This window comes from Rhamphochromis longiceps, linkage group LG7 (genome assembly GCF_057381845.1).
Source record: "Rhamphochromis longiceps isolate RC_006_pf linkage group LG7, R_longiceps_female_GT1.1, whole genome shotgun sequence".
Taxonomy (NCBI): Eukaryota; Metazoa; Chordata; class Actinopteri; order Cichliformes; family Cichlidae; genus Rhamphochromis; species Rhamphochromis longiceps.
In genome coordinates this window covers 62453521-62477922 of record NC_140563.1, presented here as the reverse complement: position 1 = coordinate 62477922, position 24402 = coordinate 62453521, and the positions used below count along the sequence as shown (strand labels likewise).

Here is a 24402-nt window from a genome sequence, read left to right as displayed (position 1 = left end):
ACGTCTCCGAAAACGTCGGAGCGCTTTTGAAAATATGTGGTGTCTTGACAAACTGAGCAGATATTTGAGGTTTACACAGCTACATTCTTGCCTGAAAATATGTTAAACGTTTATTTTGTGACCCAGAAAGAATAATAAGAGTAATATTAAAACTAACTAGCTGCCGCCATTGTTGACAACTGAGCAGGGCTGCGCTATGAATTGTGGGACACAGCTTCTTCTTCTTCGGGGTTTAACGGCAGCTGGCATCCTTGTACATGCAGTGCTGCCATCTTCTGTTTCAGTCCGTTATTACACTCTTAAATCCTGCTACTTATTCCTGCATCTTTCAGGATCTTACAAAGCTTCAAACGACGCGTCAACTATTAAATTAGTCGTCGATGATTTTGATAGTCGACGTAATCGTGACTAGTCGACTAATCGTGGCAGCCCTAATTAGGATGGATAAGAACAACTACATAGATGGACTTAGAAGCTGACACTGAACAGACAGCATACAATGATAACATGAAGCAGCTCTACGACACAAGCAAGAAATTGTGTGGGAAGCACAGCAAGCCAGAACAAGGACAAGGAGGGAAAGGCCATCACAGGACTAGTGCAGCAGATGACAAGATGGTCTGAACACTTTGAGGATCTCCTGAAGAGACCTGCACCACCAAATCCACCAGACATCAATCCAGCCAACGAATATCTCCCCATTAACTGCAGCAGACCAACCAGAGAAGAGATCAGGAAGTCCATCACCCTAATGAAGAACAGGAAGGCTGCTGAACCTGGCGATATACCAAAGCAGATTTGGAAGCACCAGTGGAGTTGCTATATACACTCGTCTAGAAGCTCTGGGGGAAAAAGAGGAGTAACCACCCCAAGAAGGGTGACCTCAGCAGCTGTAACAACTACAGGGCCATCGCACTCCTGTCAGTAACAGACAAGGTCTTCTTTTTTTTTCTTTTTTTTTTTTTGCCTGTCCCGTTTGGCTCTTTTGCCATCAGAATTGTTGTCTAAAGGCAAAGAAAGATGCCCAACGGGTTTACTTTACCAAATTGACCATCCCAGCCTTGCCGTAATGGTCCATTTGATTCACCTTTTATTGTTTATTTTATTTTCACTTCAACGTGGGGACGGACACCCCCCTGGTGACATACCCCTACTCCAAGGTCCTGCATGTGTGGGTGGTTGTGGTGGAGCGGGAAGAGGGAGGCAGCTGGAGATGGGGAGGGAAGGAAGGGGGGGGCAAGTGACCCCTCCCTGGGGCCAGCTCCCCCGCTGACCCCAGTAGGCACCCCCATACTCCGCGACCCGCCAGGGAAAGGGGGCCCAGGCCCATCCAGACCGGGGCCCAGCGCAGCAGCGCCTCCCGGCCCCACAGAGCCCGGGACAGTCCACCCAACCCCACCACAGAGAAAACCGCACCCACCCCACCATCCACTCATCTTCCAGACTACATAAGACAATAAACACCCAGGCTGAGATCTTCCTCCACCTCTCCTGTATCTCCCCCTCCTGCAGAGAGAGCCCCTGAGGAGAGGAAAGCTCCTGCAAGATGTGACGATCTTCCCCACCAGTTGAAGAGCCCCCCCAGGTGGCTCGATGCACCGGCGGCACCCTGCTCCAGGGCTGGGCCCCCATGCACCCACCCACCCACAACCCCGGCAACACACCAACCAGGACCCAAGCCCCCGAGGCCTGGCCCGGGCCCCAGCCCAGAGACGGAGCGCCCCCAGAACCTCACGCCCATCCCGGACCCACCCAGGGGCAGCCAGGCTACCAGGTCAGTAACCCACGTCCGTCAGCACAGACCCTCCCCTAGCCCCGCTGCACGCAGCCGCGGGGAAACAGTCACCTGAGAGCCAACAGAGCCCCTAACCGGACATGACCGCTACCCCGGGTTGAGCCCCCCAAGGAAGATGCCTCCAGGGAACCCCCCGACGCCCTAAGCCTGTCCCTACCCCCACACCAATCACAACAGTGAAGGCGGGACCAAACTATGACCCCCCACCCCCACTAGGTGATGGAGCTGATCAAAGGAGCCCAGAGCAATTGATCTGATGTGGTGGCAGAGGCTGTATCAAGACTAATGTAATCTAATAGATAATTTCTATATTGGTTAGAATTAAGATTATTTTTATTTTTCCAGTTCACGAGGACTGTTTTCTTGGCTATGCATAGGGCAGTGAAAACCATATGGGCGATATTCTTTTCTGAAGTGACATTATCTAAGCTGCCCAACAAACACACTAAGGGGGAAGTTGGAATGTTACATTTCAGACACTTCGATAAGTCTTCACATATCTCGCGCCAAAACTTCTGAACTGGTGGACAGAACCAAAGAGCGTGGATATAATTGTCCGGTGAATTGGTTTGGCAGTGTGAGCAGTTGTTGGTAGACGTAAAGCCCATCTTGAACATCCGATGACCTGTATAGTGCACTCTATGTAATATTTTGTATTGAATTAATTGAAGACTGGGATTTCTAATTAGATGAAAGGTTTTTAAGCAAATCTGAGACCAGAAGTTTAGGTCTAAGTTAACTGATAAATCCGCTTCCCATTTTGCAATAGGAAGTGATATTGATTCATCTGTTTTAGAAAGCATTCTGTATATTTTGGATAGTAATTTGGGGGTTTTAAGAGTAAGAAATTGAACCACACTTGGTGGTGTTTGTAGTTCAACTTGACCCGGTTTAAATTTCTTTTTTACTATGGATTTAATTTGTTGATATTCTAAAAATCTTTTCTTGTTGATCCCATATTGTGTAACTAGTCCGTCAAATGAAATAAATTCTGTTCCTTCTAGTATATGTTCTAAATATTTGATTCCTTTACCACTCCAATCTGAAAAGTTTATCATATTATTGTTTTGTAATATGTCAGGGTTGTTCCAGATAGGTGTACGTTTGCATGGGATTAATGAAGACGCCGTCAATTTTAGAAACTCCCACCATGCTGTCAGAGAAGAGCTGATGTTGATGCTTTTAAAGCATTCATGTCGTTGGATGTTTGAGCTGATAAATGGTAGGTCTGAGATCTCTAGATTATTGCAAAGTGCTTGTTCTACATCTAGCCAAGGTTCATCTAAGAGGGTATGTTTTAGCCATCCTGAGATAAACTGAAGCTTGTTGGCTAAGAAGTAGTACTGAAAGTTAGGCAGTTCTAGTCCTCCTTTATCCTTGGTCTTTTGTAGTGTTTTTAAGCTTATACGTGGGGGTTTATTTTTCCAAAGGAATTTGGACATACATGAATCTAGAGATCTGAACCAATCTTGTGGCGGTTTAGTTGGGATCATTGAGAATAAATAATTTATTTTTGGTAAGACCATCATTTTTTATAGCGGCAACCCTTCCCATGAGTGATATGGGTAGACATTTCCATCTAACCAGATCATCTTCTACCTTCTTTAAAACTGGGATATGGTTTAATTTAGTTAGATCTGCAAGCTTGGGAGAAACATTAATACCTAAATATTTTATATTTCCCGATTGCAGTGGTGTAGAAGAGGAATTATGGAGGGAGCAATTAATCGGTAGAACTGTAGATTTTGACCAGTTAATTGAGTAATCTGATATTCTTGCAAAAGAGTTTATCAATTCAGTCACCCCAGAGATATTGGTTTGTGAATTTTGGAGAAAGAGTAACACATCATCCGCATAAAGGCTGATTTTATGTTCCACGTTCTTGCATTTTATGCCCTTAATTACTGAATTCTGTCTAATTGCTGCTGCTAGGGGTTCAATAAAAATTGCAAACAGTGAAGGGGAGAGTGGGCATCCCTGCCTGGTGCCCCTCAAGAGACAGAAGCTGGAGGATGTCTGGTCATTTGTTCTAACACAAGCTGTTGGGGAATTATATAATATTTTTAACCAGTTTATGAAAGAGGATCCAAAACCAAATTTGTGTAAAGTTGCAAATAGAAATTTCCAGTTAACTCTGTCAAATGCTTTTTCTAAAGAGAATATTGTAGTTTCTAGGTTTTTACTGTATGAGTAGTCTATCAAATTAAGTAATCTACGTGTATTTGTTGATGAGTGCCTACCTTTTATGAAACCAGTTTGGTCAGGATGAATTAAGAGGGGGGTTATTTTCTCCAGTCTCTTTGAGAGAGCTTTGCAGATTATTTTAAGGTCTACATTTATAAGGGATATTGGACGATAGCTTGAGGGATATACAGGGTCTTTGCCTGGTTTAAGCAGGAGATTAATGTTTGCAGAATTCATATTTGATGGAAGTCTGCCCTTTTCTTTAATTTCCAACAACGTTCTGTAGAAAACTGGTGCTAGAATCGACCAGAATTCTTTGTAGAATTCTGCAGGAAAGCCGTCTGGACCTGGAGCCTTATTATTGGGCATACTTATCAGGGCTTCCTGGAGTTCACCTGGTGTCAGTGGTGAATCCAGTGCCATTGCTTGAGTGTCCAATAATTTTGGAAGAGTTATGTTGTCCAAAAACTGATCAATTTCTTTTTTAGATGGTTTATTTGTGGTGAATACAACGTTTTATAGAAATCCCTGAAAATGTTGTTTATTTGTATCGGATCATATATTGTGTTCCCAGATGAATCTTGAACAGCACATATAGTTGTTTTTTCTTTATTTATTTTTAGCTGGTTTGCTAGAAATTGACCGGATTTATTACCATGTTCATAATTTTGTAGGCATAGTCTTTGTACTAAGAATTTTTTTTTTTTTTTTTATCAATTATCTCATTTAATTCTAGTTTTGTTTTGCGTATTTTGTTCAATGTTTCCTGATCTTGGTGGGACGCGTAGGCTTCTTCTAGTGATTTGATGTTTTTTTCTAATTCCTGAATATTTTTGTTTTCTTTTTTCTTTTTATGTGATGAGAAAGAAATTATTTTACCTCTCATCACAGCTTTCCCTGCTTCCCATAGAACAGAAGCTGATGTTTCGGGAGTGTCATTATAGTCCAAATATGAAGTCCACTCTTTTTTAAAATATTTAATAAAGTGTTCATCTTTAAGTAGTGATATATTAAATCTCCAGTTTTTTCTTGGCGTAGTATTATTCTTGTGCATTAGTGTTAAAGATACAGGACCATGATCGCTGACAGCTATAGGGTGAATCTCAGTGTCTGAAATGTCGTTCAGCAGTGAGCTGCTGAACCTTGAACGACAAGGTCTTCTATCGGGTCGCTACTGTGGGATGAGCAAGCAGGCTTCCGACAGAATTGATCAAGCACAGATTAGACCGCAGTGCTACGCGTCATAGTTGTGTTTGACAGTGTGGACCGAGAAACTCCTCTAATACTATAGCATCCCAGCCAACATGGTCAACAGTCTGTCAGTCTGCCCCAAGGCAGCTGTGGCTACAACTATAGCTTGCCTCCACCAGTGTGTGAATGTGAGAGTGAATGAATAGTGGAATTGTAATGCGCTTTTAGGGTCTCGAAAAGCCCTATATAAATTCAATCTATTATTATTATTATTATTATTATTATTATTATTATTATTATTATGATGATGATCAAGGGTTCATATGAGGGCATGACCTGCAGAGTGATCCATGGAGGGCAGCTCGTCAACAGCTTCCAAGACCAGAATCCAACAGAAGGTCAAAAGCTAGCAAATGTGTCCTCCTGATTGAATTGAATTTTTTAATTACTGACTCTGTCTCTTTTCCTTCAACAGAGCTTGAACTACTTCATTTAAATAGTCTTTAAGTACATGTGTATTAGAAAGAGGTTTTTTATTTTTTTCCTAGCATGCAGAACCATTCCTGTAATCACCATTAAAACCTTTACTGGGAAAAAGTGGGAGTGAGATGTGTCTATTACACATTTCTCTGTGATACTGGGTTGAGGCGGAGATTGGTCTGCTGCAGTTAATGGGGAGATATTTGTTGGCTGGATTCATCAAACCACCTAATCAACAAACTCCAACATCAAGAAAAGTGAACTTTGTAGTTGCTCCATCCACAATTGTTTGTTTTATACAGGAAACCTCCTTAGTAAAGCTGCAGAAGTTGCATTAAAAAATGCAGCTGAACTGTTAACTTGATATTCTATTCAATTCAATTCAATTTTATTTATATAGCGCCAAATCACAACATAAGTCGCCTCAAGGCGCTTCATAGATACAGAGAAAAACCCAACAATCATATGACCCCCTATGAGCAAGCACTTTGGCAACAGTGGGAAGGAAAAACTCCCTTGATACCATGTTTAAAATGCGCAGCTTGTTGACGGCTGACATTCCACTTTCTGTCGCCGTGATACCTGCAGCAAGCAGAGGGGACTTTAAAGAGGGGCAGGGGGTGTGCTAGACCAGTCTTTTAATAATTATTTTTCAAAATTAAAGTGAAGTGAAATAAAATGTTAATATTTAAAAATATAAAGGATTTGTTTGTTTTGTTTTTGTTTTTTGCAGGCCAATAAAAATGTACAGGGGATAGTAAAACTCAGTCACTGACCTGGGGCTGTTATATTAGACACTGTGAATTATTAGCATTCATTATTAAAATCTACGCCATTGTAATATCCTGTTTTCAGCCCACCAAATTTTGCATCAAAGCTCAGGGTAAATGTCCAAATGCTCACTATTCTTCATTGGAGCCCCCACATACTCTTAAAGCCTTATTCATTCACTAACACACACAGATGCAGAAAAATGTACACATGAACACACATCTACCTCATCCAGAAGATACAATACTACAGTAATACGAGGGTTTATATGGGCTCAAAATGTGGTCATAAATATTTTGTACTTGTAAAAAAGATTTGTGTGTGCGTAAAAAAGATTTGTATGTGTAAAAAGAATTTGTGTGTGGACTTAGAAAAAAAACCCCTGCAAGTTACAAGTACAGATTTTTGACCCTATTTTTCTTCCCTTCATCTGATTGGTCAATGTCATGTCAATCACAAATGTAACAATCCAATCAGAGAACAGATGGGTTTGGCTGTCGAGGGGCGCTTTTTTTTTGAACTGCAGGTCTTTGAAGGGAATAAATGCCCTTTTACATGCCAACCCAGCGTTTTCCTTCATCACCACGAAGGAAAACAGTCTGTGGTCGTCCAAGTTTGGTGATTTTTATGTCACAGGTCTACGTGTTTAATACAGGGACTTCCACAGCCTTTTCAACAGCGCTGCGGACCGCGGGGTGGGGGCGGGCAGTGTTTTGGAAATGACAGTCTTCATTACAAAGCTTTCTTCGTTATGAATTAGCATACATGTTTTTATTGAACATTTGAAGAACCAGCAAAAAAAACAAACTCTTGTAGAGGACATAAAGTCAGAGATAGAAAAGACAAGGAGCAGGTGCATCTAGTACAGGTAGAGCTGCTGCAAAAACCCACAGAGCCCAGCAGCCAGCATAACAAATTCTGGATCCTTTGCTTTTAGTTAGCAGTTAGCATTAGCAGCGTATCCTGCATCTGATGTGAAAGGACTTTTATGCTGCGCACTGTGACTCACAGCAATGGTCCTGGGTCAGCCCTGACTTTGTGTTAAACTAATCCTAAAGTAATAATGGTATTTCTAACCACTGATATACCACAACTTTTTCCTTTCAACAGCTACTGAAAGTTAGGGGACCTAGCTGCTATCGGATATTTATATAGCGATCCTCCAGCTTCAAACGGTATCACCCTTCAAGGACCTGCAGTTCAAAAAAGCGCCCCTCCGACAGCCAAACCCATCTGTTCTCTGATTGGATTGTTACATTTGTGATTGACATAACATTGACCAATCAGATGAAGGGAAGAAAAATAGGGTCAAAAATCCGTACTTGTAACTTGCAGGGGTTTTTTTTCTAAGTCCACACACAAATCTTTTTTACGCACACACAAATCTTTTTTACGCACACACAAATCTTTTTTTACGCACACACAAATTCTTTTTACACATACAAATCTTTTTTATGCACACACAAATCTTTTTTTATGCACACACAAATCTTTTTTTACGCACACACAAATTCTTTTTACACATACAAATCTTTTTTATGCACACACAAATCTTTTTTATGCACACACAAATCTTTTTTACACGTACAAATCTTTTTTACAAGTACAAAATATTTATGACCACATTTTGAGCCCATAGGTTTAGATTTTTGTGAAAGTGCAGTGTTCAGTTAAACTGCACCATCACAAAAACTTCTGTGAATATATTCTATTAGCCTCATCTTATTGTATATATGTGTGTTTTTTATCTCTCACTGAAATTGACTTTTGTTATCGCTTGATGTTATCATTTTCCGTATAATTTTTTGGCACTATCCTATGGATACTTAAGAATCTGGATTTTTTTTTTCCTTTTTTTTTCTTTATTGGAAAACTTTATTTTCCAAGCAAATATGATTTAAAACAGTGGGGTTTTTTGGGGGACGGATGCTGCAACAATGTAACTCCACTCAATGCAGTAACCTGAGCTGTCCATGAAAGTGACCAGTCACATTAGGACACTTTCTTTGCTTTCTTTGGGCTTCCCCTCCAAACAGTCACAAATCTAATGATTTAAGCAAGCAGGATTCACATCAGAGTTGTGCCCAAGAAATTAAATTATTTGCTCGGATTATATTTTTTCCCTTTGTGACTTATGGTACAAAAAATTATTCCATACTATAAGTTCAAAACGGTTAGATCGGAGCTCAGTAAGTAGAGTAAAAAAATTTCCCCTGTATGAACAGCAGAGAAAAGTACATGTCTTATCTTACCAATCAATCCTGATGTTTATTCCCGTTCTCCCATTGTCCTACTTTCTGTTTTCCAATAATGTCATCTGTGGGGATTTTTATTGCAGATCTCTATAAAGATGCCTGAGGTTCGGGACCTTTCTGAAGCTTTGCCAGAGATGCCAATGGACCCAATCACTGGAGTCGGAGTAGTAGCCTCTAGAAATAGAGCACCCACTGGATATGATGTGGTAAGCAACATAACATAACTCAAGAATGATTGGTCAGAATTGCCAAATACCAGAATTTTTCCCACACTATTAGATTTTATTTTTTGCAGTAACAGAAATATCTAATTTGCACATTTATGTACTTGTGTGTGCGCATGAAAGGAGGCACTTACATGCTTTCTTAAATTAATTTAATTTCTTAAATATTCTATTGTGACAAAAATAATTGAGCAACAATCGCATGTGTTCCCAGTGAGGGCTTCTCTCGTGGATAAACTCCAACATCTGACATACAAACCTGTTTTTGATTTGGTGCACATTCTGGTTAGCAAAATGGTTAGCTGGTTGTTAGGAAAATATAGGCAGTGACTGAACTTCAGTGATGCACAAATTCCTTTTTTTTTTTTTTTTTATAAAAACTTGCCAATAGTGATTCTGGGTTGTTTTTTATTTTTATTTTTTTTCTTTTGTCTTTTTTTTTTCTGTTCACCCAATTCCAAATGTCTATGGAAAACCACATGTATTATTCTCCGTGTATATGATGATAGCCCAGACTTAAGAGTGTTTTGCTGTGAATTAGTCTTCATGTATTAGGTGGATGACAGTGTGTGTTTGCCAACAGTAGCAGCTGCTTTAGCATTTGTAGCAACTTTTTACCTGGTAGCTTACAGTTAAAGAGGAGCAGAATCACTATCCTTCTTTCCTGTGAAATAAGGGATGTGCATGACTTGTTAACCAAGCAACTAATCGTTGCTATTGTCACTAGTCAGTACAAGACGTAGTAATCATTTAACCTAATTGCTATCATTTTAATTGATGCGAAGTGATGGTAAATTGTTGTGCCTAAATGTTATACAGCCATGTGCTGCCATTTGTGGCATCATTGTTGAGAAACTCCATTAATCTGTTAATTTTGGGCTAATGTATTGTTGTTAGTTCTTTCATAAGCGAAAGGAAAAGATTGAGGATACGAGTAACGAAAATGGGCTTTCCGTTAGAATAAGATTAATAGTTCAATTATTTGTGTGGGGTTCAGAGTAGGGCTGCCACGATTAGTCGACTAGTCACGATTACGTCGACTATCAAAATCATCGACGACTAATTTAATAGTCGAGAATTCATAGCGCGGCCTTGCTCAGTTTCCAACAATGGCAGTAGCTAGTTAGAATAATAAGAGTAATGTTAAAACTATGTGGGCCACAAAATAAACGTTTAAAATATTTTCAGGCGAGAATGTAGCTGTGTAAACCTCAAATATCTGCTCGGTTTATCAAGACACCACATATTTTCAAAAGCGCTCCAACGTTTTCGGAGACGTCTGTTACCCACTAGCAGTGTTGGGGAGTAACGGAATACATGTACCGCCGTTACGTATTTAGAATACAAAATATGAGTAACTGTATTCCGTTACAGTTACCGTTTAAAAAGGTGGTATTCAGAATACAGTTACTTTGTTGAAATAAATGGATTACACTGCGGTACTTTCCTGTTTCATTTTGTCGCGGGTCAGGACTGTTTGGGTTTTGTTTGACAGCTACGTTCTTTCGTTCCAGGCGGCAGCGTTACGGTTGCCATGGTTACAGGGCGACGCTCTCTCTCTTTCTGCGACTGTGTGTTTCCTGGGTGAGAGAGCGCCTTTTCGTTGTTGTTGTTGTGCTAAGCTAACAGGCAGAATGCTACAAGCATAGCTCTAAAGAATGTAGCATCATGGGCAGTATAGTCCGTGTTGCAGGGAGAATGCACTGCCATACACGTTATGTGTCTGTGAGCGCGAGGAGGGAGAAAAAGGCGAGTGGAAAGGTACGAGTTGTCGTCGAGGAAAAACGGGAGCTGGAAGCATGTAAATATAATAATAACCACTGCAGCCAAGAAGAGAGCCTGACGAGCCCAGTTGTAAGTAAGCTATTAAGACTCGACTGTACACCGTGTTCGTGTTTTCCTCCGAAAACAATAAGTTCCGTTGGAGCAGCCTTTCAACGCCTCTCTCTGTCTCTCGCAAGAAAAATTGACCCACACAACAAAGTAAAGCTATTTTTCGGCTATGAGCCGACAGGGACCCCGCCGTATTAGTCAGAGGTCCCTTTACTACAGTTCGGAGTCGCGGACCTTCAGTAATAGTAATAAATCACACAGCAATAGTACATTCACGTTGTTATAAAAAGCACGATAATATATTAAGTAATCCAAAGTATTCAGAATACGTTACTCTCATTGAGTAACGTAACGGAATACGTTACAGAATACATTTTGGGGCATGTATTCTGTATTCTGTAACGGAATACATTTTAAAAGTAACCTTCCCAACACTGCCCACTAGCTCGATAGCTAGCCGGGGGCAAGGCTCACTAGAGCCGTGAGAACACCAGACTCACGGCAAATCGTTTTCAAACCCACTGCCGTCTTTCGCTACTCATGTTAAACATATATAAGTCACTTAGATAACTTAAAAGTGTTATTGTTTGGCTTTTTTCAGTATTTTATTTGTTCCTGAGTAAATCTGTTTGGCTGAGGTTAAAGTTTTTACACAGCTGAGCAAACGTCAAGCAGACAGCTGATTATCAGAAGTGTGAGATGCTCGAGAATTTACTCCGGTGTCCTGTTATATTTTAGATAGCAAGGAGTTTATTAAACTTCACCGAAACAATCTGCAAATTTCATTAAAATTTAATAAACTATCATCTTGTCTTTATTTTTAGTTAGCACATACCTTAAACACTTAAAGCTGTAAGCTAATGATAGTTATATAAGAGCAGATGCCGCTGGTGCAATAAGCTGTAGTTTTACGTCCAATGGATGATGATCTGATTAGTGGACTAATCGCAAAAATAATCGGTGACTAGTCGACTATCAAAATAATCGTTTGTGGCAGCCCTAGTTCAGAGTAGAGCTGCTGCTCCTTGATGAAAGGAGCCAGTGTAGGTGTAAGATAAAGGTGTTTCCTCTCTTACCGGGAGATGGCCCGGGTAAACCCAGAACACTCTCAAGAGATTACATCTATTGGCTGACCTGGGAACGACTCGATATTTCTCAGTATAGGCTGGAGGAGGTGGCTGCAGAGAGGGATGTCTGGGCTTCCCTGCTTAGACTCCTGCCCCTGCAACTTCAGATAGGCGGAATAAAATTGCTGGATGATTTATTGATTTACTATTTTAGATATTCATTTTTTTTCTTAATATCTTGTCCTGTCTTATTCCTGTGTTATTTCACATATTACGTTATATATGGTATAGTATGACGATGTCTAAGGCAAGACTGGCAAGAGAGGAAAAAAGAGGAGAAAGTGGTGTGGGGCAAGAAGAGACAAAAAACTCAAAAACAAAGTGGGTGAGTGAGTGGGTGTGGGGATGCCTGCGTCTTTGTAACAAATGCTGCACCAAACAAGCAGAATGGAGTCAAAATGCACTACAAGCCGCCTCTTGACTCCCGTTTTTTTTTGTTTCTTGTTTTGTTATTTAAGGGATACAGGAAGATGTCCCTCCTCCTCACTTAGTGTTTAAGGTGCTATGTTGTTAGATTTTAACTTTTATTGAAGTAGTTGTTATGAATTTCTGAACAGCGCGCATCGTCCAGAATAGACGGGAACACTGTGCCACAGTTTTCAGTTGCAATTCATTAGATTCTCAAATGTTAATTTGTCATATTTTAATAATACGTGAACATCTTTTATAGCAAGTTTATATTATAACATTTAATATTTATTTATTTAACATCGGTTTATTTTCGTCTTCGTTTTCTGTTTGGAGTGTAATGTGGTCAGTATGCACAATGTGAGGTCCTGCACGGTTAAGCAGCATGATTCATAATTGAAGAATGTGATTAATGTTTTCAAATGCCTTTGTTTGCAGAGTTTTTGTCATTGGCCGTTAAACGGTTCTCAAATTTAACTTGATATTTGAGTGTCTTAAATTTACAGTTTTTTGTTTTGTTTTGGGTTTTTTTTGTTTCTCAAGTGATTTAGTGATTTTTTTTTCTCCCTCGTTTAGCTGACTAAAAAATTGGCCATGAGGAAAATCTTTTCAACTATTACCTTCACAACTGCAATCAACCAAATTTGAATTTCTGTTACCTACCAGGAATTTAGCTTGTTAATACAATACAGTTTTATTTATATAACACATTTAAAAACCCAAAGGCACACCAAAGTGCTTCCTGATTATACAGAGAATCAACGTAAATCAATTAACAAAGTACAGATTGGGCACTAGCACAGATAGAAGGCATGCACTAATAGACCAGAAGAGTTAAGTAAAATAGGTATCGAACCTCAAATCGGGAGGAAGGTCAGTTCATGAATACAAAATATCAACTAAGAAGTTAAAAACCAGCAATAAAATTATTTATAAGTTTAATAAGGGTATTAAATGGTCGGGAAAGCCAGGTTAAATAAGTAAGCTTTCAATCTTGATTTGAAGGATTGAATAGAGTCTGTGGCACGAATAGAAGCAGGGAGGCTATTCCAAAGTTTAGGTACAACTGAAGCAAAGGCACGATCACCTCTGGTCTTCAGCCTAAACTTAGGTTGGGCCACGAGTAATTGACCTGATGGTCTTAAAGCTCAGCAAGGAGTGTACAGATTGAGGAGATCATCCACGGATATTGTTATTCTTGTCTCAGAATAATGAAAATCTATCCCCCTCTGCTTATAGATCTCAACAACAACAGATGGCCTGGATGCTGACCTGTGGAAAGACGGACTTTTCAAATCCAAGGTGACCCGATACCTTTGCTTCACCAGAGTTTTCTCTAAAGAAAATGTAAGTTTACTTACCTCCTCAACAGTTAAATAAGTGTCCCACCCCCTCTCCAATAAACATCTCCTTTCTCAATACCATATTCTTGTACTCTATTCTTTCCTCTGCAGAGCCATTTAGGTAATGTTCTTGTGGACATGAAGCTGATTGATATAAAGGACACTTTGCCTGTGGGTTTCATCCCAATCCAGGAAACTGTTGATACTCGTAAGTTATTATCTCAAGTGGAAAGACACTTAGAGCCTCAATGTGTGGTAAGAATATGTGAAAATAATTAATCTTTTTAACCTCTGAAATAAGAATTGTTTGTTATTCATGAACCACCTTGTTGTGGAATGACCGTCAGTTTGTCTTTTCTGCAACAGAGGAGCAGGCCTTCAGGAAGAGGCGACTCTGCATCAAATTTATTCCACGGGACTCCACAGAGGCAGCCATCTGTGATATCCGCATCCTGGGACGCTCCAAGCAGGCACCTCCTCAGTATACCTTTATAGGGTGAGCATTGCAACTTCCAGTCAAATTTAACTTTTTGTTTTCTTTTTTTTCTTTTTTTAAACAGAAGAAAATAGTTTATAAATAAAAAAGTTGTTTGTACTGTAATGGAATCACTCCATTTGGCATAACAGTTTCCACTTACTCCAGAAATCAAGTCACATTAATCTTTTTTACATTTTTAATGTATGATGGAATGTTCAGGGCATTTCTATCAGTAAGTTTTCTACATGAAAAGACACTTCCAGTATGTCAGATGTGTTCCACATGAGAGCTAAAGAATCCAAATCATTTCTGGCAAAGTGTTTATTAAAAAAAAAAAAACCTTTGTCCCCAAAACATTTCTAGGATAATTGCTTAGAGAATGTATGAAGGGGAAAGGAGGGCATGGATTTAATACACACACGTTTTGACTAGCAGGTTTACATTAACCTTGGAACTAGTGTCAGCGCTTTCTGCTTAATAATGCTTCTAACATTGTTTGACAGAGAGCTCAACAACATGGGAATCTGGTATCGCATGGGAAATGTGCCTCGGGCCCAGGACTCCACACACACACAAACCATCAACAACACCCAGAATGTGAATTCCTCCAGCTCAGGATCAGCCCCACCAGCTCCCATGCTTAAGTAAATTCACTCTAATGATGTGCTAGTACTTGTATGTAATTGTCTTCACATGTATCTCTTATTAGTTCTTGTAACCTTAAAAGAGAAATACAACACAAAACAAAGCAAGTGCACTGTAACAATACAGGTTGCACAGATTAGCACTTTATCTTGGTATTGCCTAGAGGTTATGGAATGTACATGCAAGTAGTGATTCATTCGCTTGTGAGTGCCCCAACACAGAGAAGATGTATCTTCAGATGTCACAAAAATTGTTATGATGATATGTTTAAATTGACAATGGATATTTATTTTTACACCTTTGACTGAATCAGTGGAGGAACTTCCTTAACTTTCTTGTCATCTTCCTATTTCAATTGTTCCAGATCGTATGCCTCCATGTCCATATTACCAAATCCAGTAAACATCTGTGGTCTTTCTCTTTTTCTCCTCCCTGGCAGCTCCATACTCAGCATCCTTTTTACCACTATACTCATCTGCACATCTCCAAACCAACTTAGCCTTGCCTCTTTTATTTTGTCTCAAACTCCTTCAACCCAAGTTGTCCATTTGGAGCGATTTAATTAAACTTTTATAGAAAATGTGCTTAAGAGTTCAAATAATAAAATAATGAGTAACATAATTTCTTTTAATATTAATGGAACAATTGAGAATTGAGCAGAGCACGTTACAGATTTAAAAAGGATTTTTTTTTTTTTAAAGTTTTCTCTCTCAGATCTTGCACAACATTATATATTAAAAAAATCCCCTCTCGCCCCTGCGGGCGGTCTGTCCTTTAAGCTCAGGTCCTCTACCAGAGGCTTGAGGGTCCTGCGCAATATCTTTGCTGTTCGTAGGACTGCGCTCTTCTGGACAGAGATCTTGTTCCTAGGATCTACTGGAGCCACTCGGCTAGGCTTTGGGTCACTGCACGGAGTGCTTCGATTACCACTGGGACCACTGTTACCTTTGCCCCCCCAAATCTTTTCAAGCGCTTCTCTGAGTCCTTGGTGCTTCTCGTGTTCCTTCTTCCTGATGTAGCTGTCATTCGGTATCGCTGCATCTATCACTACGGCTGTTTTCCTCTGCTGGTCCAACACTACTATGTCTGATTGGTTACCCACCACTATTTTGTTCGCCTGTATCTGGAATTCCAGGATCTTGGCTCTGTCATTCCTGACCATCCTAGGGGGCGTCTCCCATTTATACCTCGAGACTTCCAGGTACTCTGCTCAGATCTTTCTGTATACTAATGCCGGCCACTTGGTTATGGCGTTCCATTAATGCCCTGCCTGCCAGCATCTTGCACCCTGCTGTTATATGCTGGATTTCTCCGAGGCATCTTTACACAGCCTGCTCCTGGGATCTTGCCTGATGTGATAGACCGCAGCCTCCATGGATCTTGTCCTCAGAGCTTGTTCCTGTGTTTCCATGATTACTGCCTCTGTGGCGTGTTTTTGTCCAGCCACTAGTAGGATTTGTGGACATCAGCCACTTCATCTATCGATTGATTGATCACAGCAGAAACCCGTGAAAGAGGAGGAGCCACCATCAAAAATATATATATTTCAGCTACTGTAGCAAAGATAATTTTCAAATTAAGTACATTATAACAATGTATGAATAAGTACTCTAGGATGAAGAGAAATTACCCAACAAGCCATAGTCAAAAATTTGGATACAGCTCTAATGTACAACCCAACTTCCTTTGCTTAGCTGTGCAATTTGACAGTCCAGGATTAGTTCTAGCTGACACAGCAGGAGTGGATAGTGATAGTTTCTTTAAACTCTTAGCTATTTGGCTCACTTTCACATATATATTGAACTACTGAGGTGCTTAATGTTTTTCTTTTTGTTTCAAGGCATATTTCCATGACCCTCCCTGCCAGCTTCAGAGGAAAAAATACTACCAGACCAGACTATGAGCACCAGAACTCCAACCTGTATGCTATTACAGGTCAGGTCTTTACAGTTTCAGTCGCCCTTGTTGATTTAAAGATGAATACACACACATATACACACAACCCCGTTCAACTATCTTAGTGAGGACCTTCATTGACATAATGGTTTCCCTAGCCCTTTACCCTAACCCTAATGACACATCAACAGCTTCACTTTTGTGTGCTTTCAAGCTCTCTCTTCATAATAGACTGCATGTTGAAGGTGACAGTGTCCACATCTCTGTATATGTGGACACTGTCATTTGTTTAACAGTCTCAAGTCGTTGCTGTTATTCAGTTTATGGTTTGTATGGGTTACTACTTGATCTCTTTTACGAGATGAAATTATGTAACGTTTTTTTGACCTTTCTCTTTCAGCAATGGACGGGGTGCCTTTTATGATCTCTGAGAAGTTTGCCTGTGCCTCATCTGATGTAAGTTTTAAGTTTTAATCCTAGTGACTTTGCCAACATGTCCCCCTGTATCAATTTCCAGTGTTTTGCTTTAACATCTCTGCTCAAAAAGAGTACAACAACCACAGTATTTGCCCAAAAGCTGTAAGTAGCCTTACATTCATACACTAAGCTTCATTACATTGTCTGATGTGTATTTGGTACGTGAATATCAGATTACATATATTTCTTAGTTGAGATTGCTGTACCCTGCAAGAAAGGGATACAGTGCTTAACAAATTTATTACACCCACATGTCATAAAAGCAAGAAAATACCCACAATTTAGAAATCTGTGAAAAGCTTGTTTAAAACTAAAAAGTACAGAATTAACTTAAATGAATTCATATTTTTATTCCCCAAACTTAAGCCAGGACACTGAGAAGTCAGAAATTAATCAAGCATAACAACAAACCAAAAAAACAATTTTTTTCTGTTCAGGAATGTAACTGAGTAACAGTAAAAATAGGCATAAACTTTATTTAATCCCAAACTCTTGGGAAATGACTTGTTACAGCAGCACAAGTAATAAAAAGAAAATTAGAGATGAAAAAGTAAGAGTAGTGTACAAAAAAGCAAAAATACTATACTATTTATAGATGGTTACTGTATACAGTAAAATACATCAAGATTTTCATATGTACTTAAAGTGCAGTGAGAGTGGTAATAATACACATTTGTTTTTAAACAGTATTTATCCTGTGTTGTTAGGATGAAAGACCTACAATAGAGCTCCGCCCTACATTGTGGCTGAAACGGTCTACTGCTGAAAGAGCTGCTCAGGACCTCTATAATCTTATTTAGGGGGTCAGAGATGTTGTTCATAATGCCCATTAGATCCTTTTCTCACCCACCTCTTCTATGCGGTCAAGGGGACTGGCCAGGAAAGAGCTGGCCCACGTTTTCAGACTGTTAACCTGTTTCCCGTCCCACTCCGTGCGGCCACCTCCCCATCAGACAACCGCTTTTAAAAAAAATTGCCCGATAGCCATAAAGTAAGGTTATGGTCGACTCCTGCTCCTTTTCAGCTTTTCAATCTTAGCAGTGCCTGTTGAATTGTATTGAAAGTGCTAGAGAAGTCAAAAAACATGACCCTCACAGTGCTTCCAGTATTCTTAGGCATGACAGTAATCTATTGAGGTAGATGCTTGCATCATCCACCTCAATTCCAGGACGTAGAGCTGGGCGATATAAGATTTTTGCATATCACGATATGTTTTTTTTTCATTTCAGGCGATAACGATATCTATCACGATATAAGCCAAATAACTATATTTGTAAGATTTAAATGTGCCGTTGCTCACAAGTAAAATGTGAAATAATCAGCAGCTTGTTTTTATTTAAATATTTATTTCCCATAATAAGTTCAACAGGGTAGATGTACTTAAGGAACATGAGACTTTTTCAGATAAATAAAGGCAAATATTGCAAACTACACAAAAGGCAGCCGCTAAAGCGTTTAAGTTTCAAAATAGAACAAACAAAACAGACTAAATTGTCAATTCCACTTAGAAACAAAATATTAATTCTAAAAATAAATCTTAGTTTGTTTTACAGAAGAACAGACAAAACTGACTAACTTTTGTCAGTATCAAATAAACTGAGAACTAAAAGGAAATTCTCAATCTCTCCTTGTTGTATAGCTTAGCTTTTCAAACAGTTTTAACAGTTACTTTAGTCTGACAAAAGCCGAATGACGAATTAGCGCTTCCAGTCAGAGACTGAGGCTACGTCCACACGTACACGGGTATTTTTGAAAACTGAGATTTTCCGTTTTCGTTTTAAAAAAATAATCCCGTCCACACATAAAGGCAGAAATGAAGGAAAACGCTGCTATGAACATGCCAAAGCAGCAGGTGGCGCTAGATTCCTAACCGTGCAGAAATGTTGGCCAATCAGAAGTCTAGAAGCCTCGGTGGGAAAAAGTAAACAAAGCTGGGGCATAGAAGCAGAACAGAGTCGTATGTGTGGACGGACAGTAACTGTGTGTATATGTAAGCATTTAAACACTGCAGAGAGTAGAATTAACAGTAACAGTATTGTAGAAATTCATTTCACCGAAACAATAACGTGGCGCACAGTGTGACGTCAAAAAATGCGCACACCTTTGACGCTGCGTTTTCTACGTTTTTCTAATCCACACGTAAATGCAAAAACTGAGTTCTTAAAAATCTTCGTTTTCAGTGACCAAAAACGCTGTTTACGTGTGGACGAAAGGTGCAAACGCATAGAAAAATCTGCGTTTTCAAAAATACCCGGGTACGTGTGGACGTAGCGCATGCACCAGTTTATTGTATTTCCAGACTTGCTTTCGGCACAATTTACAGTGCACGCTACTCTGTTTTTTGTCAGACTTGAAATAGCCGAAATACCTTCACACTACGGAACTTCTATGGCTCTTCCGTTCGACAATCTCTCCGGCATTGGAACCATCATCTGTTTTCCCTTCGGTCACGCTCGGTTGATTTTTCTAGTCGGCACACTCATTTCCTACATTACCCGGGCGGTACGGTGGCTGGCTGCTTCCCAAACAAACACACGTGCGGCTTGGCACTTGTGCTGTACGTAACAAGTCACGTGACGTGACGCTGCGGCTGTGATTGGTTCGGCTCTGCGCTACTTAATTTGGATTGGCTGTTCTTTTTTTTTTCTTTTTTCTTTTTTTTTTTAAGAGGACAAGAGTGGCGAGGTCTATCGCGATAGTTTAATTTTTCTATCGAGAAAAAGTTATATCGCGATACATATCGTTATCGTTCTATCGCCCAGCTCTACCAAAAGTAGAGTAAAGTGAACTACAGGGGTCTGGCAGCAGCATGCTTACTAGAGTTTCGAGGTGGTTGAGGACAATCCTCCCTAATTGTCTTCATCAGGTGGGAAGTTAAGATTACAAGTGTGAAATGGTTAGTACTGGAACAACACAGGATGTCTCCCACGGATAAACATGCGCATGATCACAGAGCTGGTCTGCACAGTCCCTGAGCAGTGGGGAGCTTTTCTGGTCTTGAGCTTTTTTTTTTTTTTGTAGTTTCTTCCTCATTCAATCAGCACTCAGGAAGTGTTGTCCAGTGTTATTTCACTTCTCATTCACAAACATCGCTATTCCTCCTCCCTTTCTCATTCATCACTCTCTGGTGATATCCTGTGGCCGTTGCAAGCCATCCAGAGTGATGAGTGAGCCTCTTCAAAGTTCACTCAGCCAAATCTCAGTGAAGCACTAAAGGGTACACTGTCAATACCACTATTGCTTAGCTAGCACAAATTAACTCTTGCATCTTGTTGGGAAGAGATTAGTATTAAGTAACATTTTCCATAATGACAGATGGTATTCAAATTAAAAGTAATTAAATTTTTCTTAGTATGTAACATGCTTTAATATATTTAATGCTTATTTATGAAATGGTAAATTTGAAAATGACTGGATAGTAGCAATAAATATATATTTTAGCATTCAAAATATTTTAAAGGCCTTCGGCATACTGGTAGATCAATTATTACAGAAACATAAAAACGGATTTTGCTAATAGCAGTGTTACCAGTATTGCTCTAAATTACCAATTCTGTTCATTGAAGGCGGCTGTGGCATAAACCTTTTATTGGGTGATGAGCTGATAAATTTGTTGAGCCTCTATCACAATGTTCAGACTGCACCTAGAAAAATGGCAAACTTTTATTCAACTTAACCCTTCAAATAAGTCACGTTGTAGTAATACAAGTCTCCCAACACTACTCTCACACAATTGCAACATGCTTGAAGTTGAGCTTGTTCACACATCTCAGCATTCCTGTTCTCCATGTACAGCTGCAGCAGGTGGATCTGATGGGTATTACAATTAAATCACTGGCTGAGATTGAAAAGGAGGTGAGTAGACATAAGACTTTGTTACATTTCTCATAGTATAATTTATGGTCTCCAGAGATGAATAATGAAGTAGTATTTGCTTAAGTACAGATTGTCCACTAGAGGATTAATAAATTACTGTATATGATTGTTAATCAACACTGTATTTTGCAGATAGGTAAATGAAATTATGATTTTAGTGAACAATAAGAAAATTTGTTAGACCATACTAATTAGTAATAATATGCAACTCTCCCTATGTAAGTATGATTACAGTTTCCGCACAGAGCATAGTGCAGCGGCTCGCCTCCCTCCAAGTCCAACACGGACCTCTCTGAGTTCTGAGGCCTAAGCATCTCTTATATGAACAACAGTCATCGCCACACTATAGACAGCAGCCGGAGAGAAGTGCACACAACTACTGAGAACATACCTACAACGGGGATATTCAATCTGTAAATGAAAAGAAAGATTCCCAACGAAAATTGTGGATTTTCTAACTTCTGGGACATGTTGTAGGCCCTCTGTGTGCTGTTGAAATGGAAAACAATGGAATTCAGTCAGACTCTAACTACTACACTGCAGAGCTGGGACAAGAAAACACGTTTTATGCTCATCGAGATACTTCAGTATCTCACTCGAATGACTTCAAAAATACATTTTTGTTAAGTGAAAAATGGTCAAGTGTCGTATTGTGGTGGAAAAAAAATAACCTTGTCCCATCAAAAGATCTTGTTAGAAATAAGATAAAAGGATCACACGGTACTTTTTTCATGGAGGACTTCTGTTGGATCTCACACCAGTCATGTTGCCTTTTTCGTTTATGACATGGACTGTTCTGAATCAAAGCGCACCATAAAGGCACCTTAGGGTGTCAGAAATTTAAAAGAAAACTGTGACTTTAAGTTTTGTTGTTGAGCTTGTCTTCTTGATGGGGAAATGCTTTTCATTGTTTTCTAGATGTATTGCCATTTACTGGTGTGACTGTGAGTGCACTTTTGTGTTTTGAGGTTGTTATTGTGCTTCCTAATTGCTGTAGATATTCTGTAAACCACTTCTTCTCTTTCTGTGAGGTAGCAGCTTGCCCGACAGAACCATGACTACAGCTAATATTCACTGTGTGGAGTATTCACATCAAGATTTTCTATTTATACCATACTCTAATACCTTACTTTGCATGCATATAGATGTTTTATTGATACATCTTTTCACTGAATGAGTAACATTGAGCAAACCTCACACATTTTAGCTAAAAAGCACTGATAGTTAGTCCTTATATCTCAACAATATCATAGCTATATTCATCGTTTCCTTCATCTTCATTGGTGTTATATCAGAAATGGATGCTCCAGTAAAAGTATAATATTGCAAAGAGTTTTATTTTAGTACATTGGTTATGGAACGTGTGTACAGAATTTTACTCTCCTGGTCAAAAGTTTTAGAATACCCCAATTTTTCCAGTTTTTGTTGAAAATGATTCAGTTTAATGTCTCATTGCACTCTGAAATGAAAGCCTTGTACAAATAAGGACTTATTCTAAATTTTTCACTCATCAAAGTAGAAACCTTTGGCAGATATAACAGCTGAACATACCCATGGCTTTCTTTCTACATTAGAAATCAAATATTCTTCATAAAGTTCTTCCCATATGTGTTAAATAAGTTCCCATAAATGTGTGGTACCCAAACCAGCTCGATGGGGTTTAAGTCTGGAGATTGTGCTAACCCCTGACCAACTAGGCACATACCAGAGGCTATTGCATGGCGCTACAGAATGTTGTGGTAGCCGCGGCCCAGGCAAGCCTCTTATTCTAACGTCTTAGCAGTGTCTTTCTTGCTGCAACTCGTCCTGTCAAACCTGCAGCCTGAAGTCTTCAGTTGAAACTGAGACTTGCCTGCTACGATCACTATTAAGCTGTGCTCGAAAGGGTTGGGTTGTCCTGTGAGCCGTCTATCATGCAAGCTTGTTAACTCTCAGAAACTTGTCCTCTGATTCATTTGTGGCTTTGGGTCTGCCAGACCTCTTCATGTCAGAGTTTACCCCAGTTTCTGAGTGACTTTTGATGGTGGAGAAAACTGTACTCATTGACGCCTTTCTTTGCAGTTTCTCTGTAGGAAGACATACATTTTGATGGTCCGTCTCTCTTCCATTGCGATGCCTTTTTCAACTGATGCTCACGAGAATATGGTAACACAATGTGTTCCAACACTGCTTTTATGCAGACAGAGGGGTTGGAAGTAATCCAGAAAAGTTGGAACACCTGTAGGAATTAGTAGCACCAGCTTTCAAGGCTCCATAAACCACCATTGCTGTAGAACAGCTTTAAATTGTTAACACATTTTTGTTTTCCTGAAAAAAGGTCTCTTGTATAACTCTGAAATGTACCTTATTTTTCAGTTTGGAGTAGGGGTGGTGTTGGTGTTGTTTTTGTAAACCTCTGGCAGTTCACCATTTACCTTTGTTCCATTTCAAGTTATTCATTGGACTTAAGCAACTTGAATTCCAATAAATAACTGAAATAATTGGGGTGTTCCAAAACTTTTGACCATTAATATTAAAATCACCTATTTCACATGTGATGACAATAAAGACCAACTCAGAACCATGTGACTTTATGGAATTTTGACCCTGATTAGAGTCACCACTGGTTATATGCAAATAACTATTTTTATTTTTTAATTGTCTATAGCACTAACCACTATTATTAAAACCACCAGATAAAATAAGTATCAGTTAGTTACTTTGTTTGTTTTTCTTTACTACCTACATTATACATTGAGCCTTTGAGATGTTTAGAGAAAAGCAGGAGAATAAGTAGGATATGTGTCATGTAGATGAGGTATTCTCTGGCGTATTGTATTCTTATGAACTGCTACAAAAAGGTCATATTGGAAACTTTTATTTGTAGACTATTGCTGTTTGATACTTTGAATCTGTAATACACTAAAAAGGCCTATTATAATTTTTTTTTAAAGGGAAAATAAGTGGTTCACTTAATTCTCAACTTTGATGTGAACAAAATGGATTTGAAACTAATTGTGTGATAATTTATCTCATGTTAATTAAGCTTAATTATCTCCATGTCTGTCCTGTAATAGGAAAAAGTTTCATGTTTCCTCATATCGAACAAAATGTACACTAATAGAAACATGTGATAGGCCAGTATAAGTTGGGCTCTTATTATTGACCTTATGTTCAGCCTGAACAGGTGTCTGTGAAGGTCAGTCTGTCCACCATCTTCTTAAAACACATGATGTAGCATCACCGATTATGTAAAGAAAATTAAATCAGTTTTAATTTTGCTGATTTTTATTTTTTTCCACAGGTCATATGTGACAAGAAAAAATGTTTGCAATATATCAAGTCATTAAATAGAGTAACTCCTTTTGCTGTTTGTTTACTTTGTCAGTATTTCAGTATAGCACCTACTTGGTCTTAAATAAATTCTTTTTTCCAGTGTG

The 24402-nt window shown here is 39.3% G+C and overlaps 1 protein-coding gene across 1 annotated transcript in view; it reads left to right on the top strand.

The window, feature by feature from the left end:
- mvb12ba (multivesicular body subunit 12Ba) overlaps window positions 1-24402 on the top strand; it is a 28615-nt gene extending 4213 nt beyond the window's left edge. The window contains exons 2-10 of the mRNA XM_085414738.1: window positions 8760-8882; window positions 13508-13615; window positions 13723-13819; window positions 13978-14107; window positions 14593-14733; window positions 16575-16669; window positions 17031-17086; window positions 20903-20962; window positions 21207-24402. Of these exons, the coding sequence (XP_085270864.1) occupies window positions 8772-8882; window positions 13508-13615; window positions 13723-13819; window positions 13978-14107; window positions 14593-14733; window positions 16575-16669; window positions 17031-17086; window positions 20903-20962; window positions 21207-21293 (885 nt within the window). The 5' untranslated portion in view covers window positions 8760-8771 and the 3' untranslated portion in view covers window positions 21294-24402. The remainder of the gene's footprint in view (window positions 1-8759; window positions 8883-13507; window positions 13616-13722; window positions 13820-13977; window positions 14108-14592; window positions 14734-16574; window positions 16670-17030; window positions 17087-20902; window positions 20963-21206) is intronic.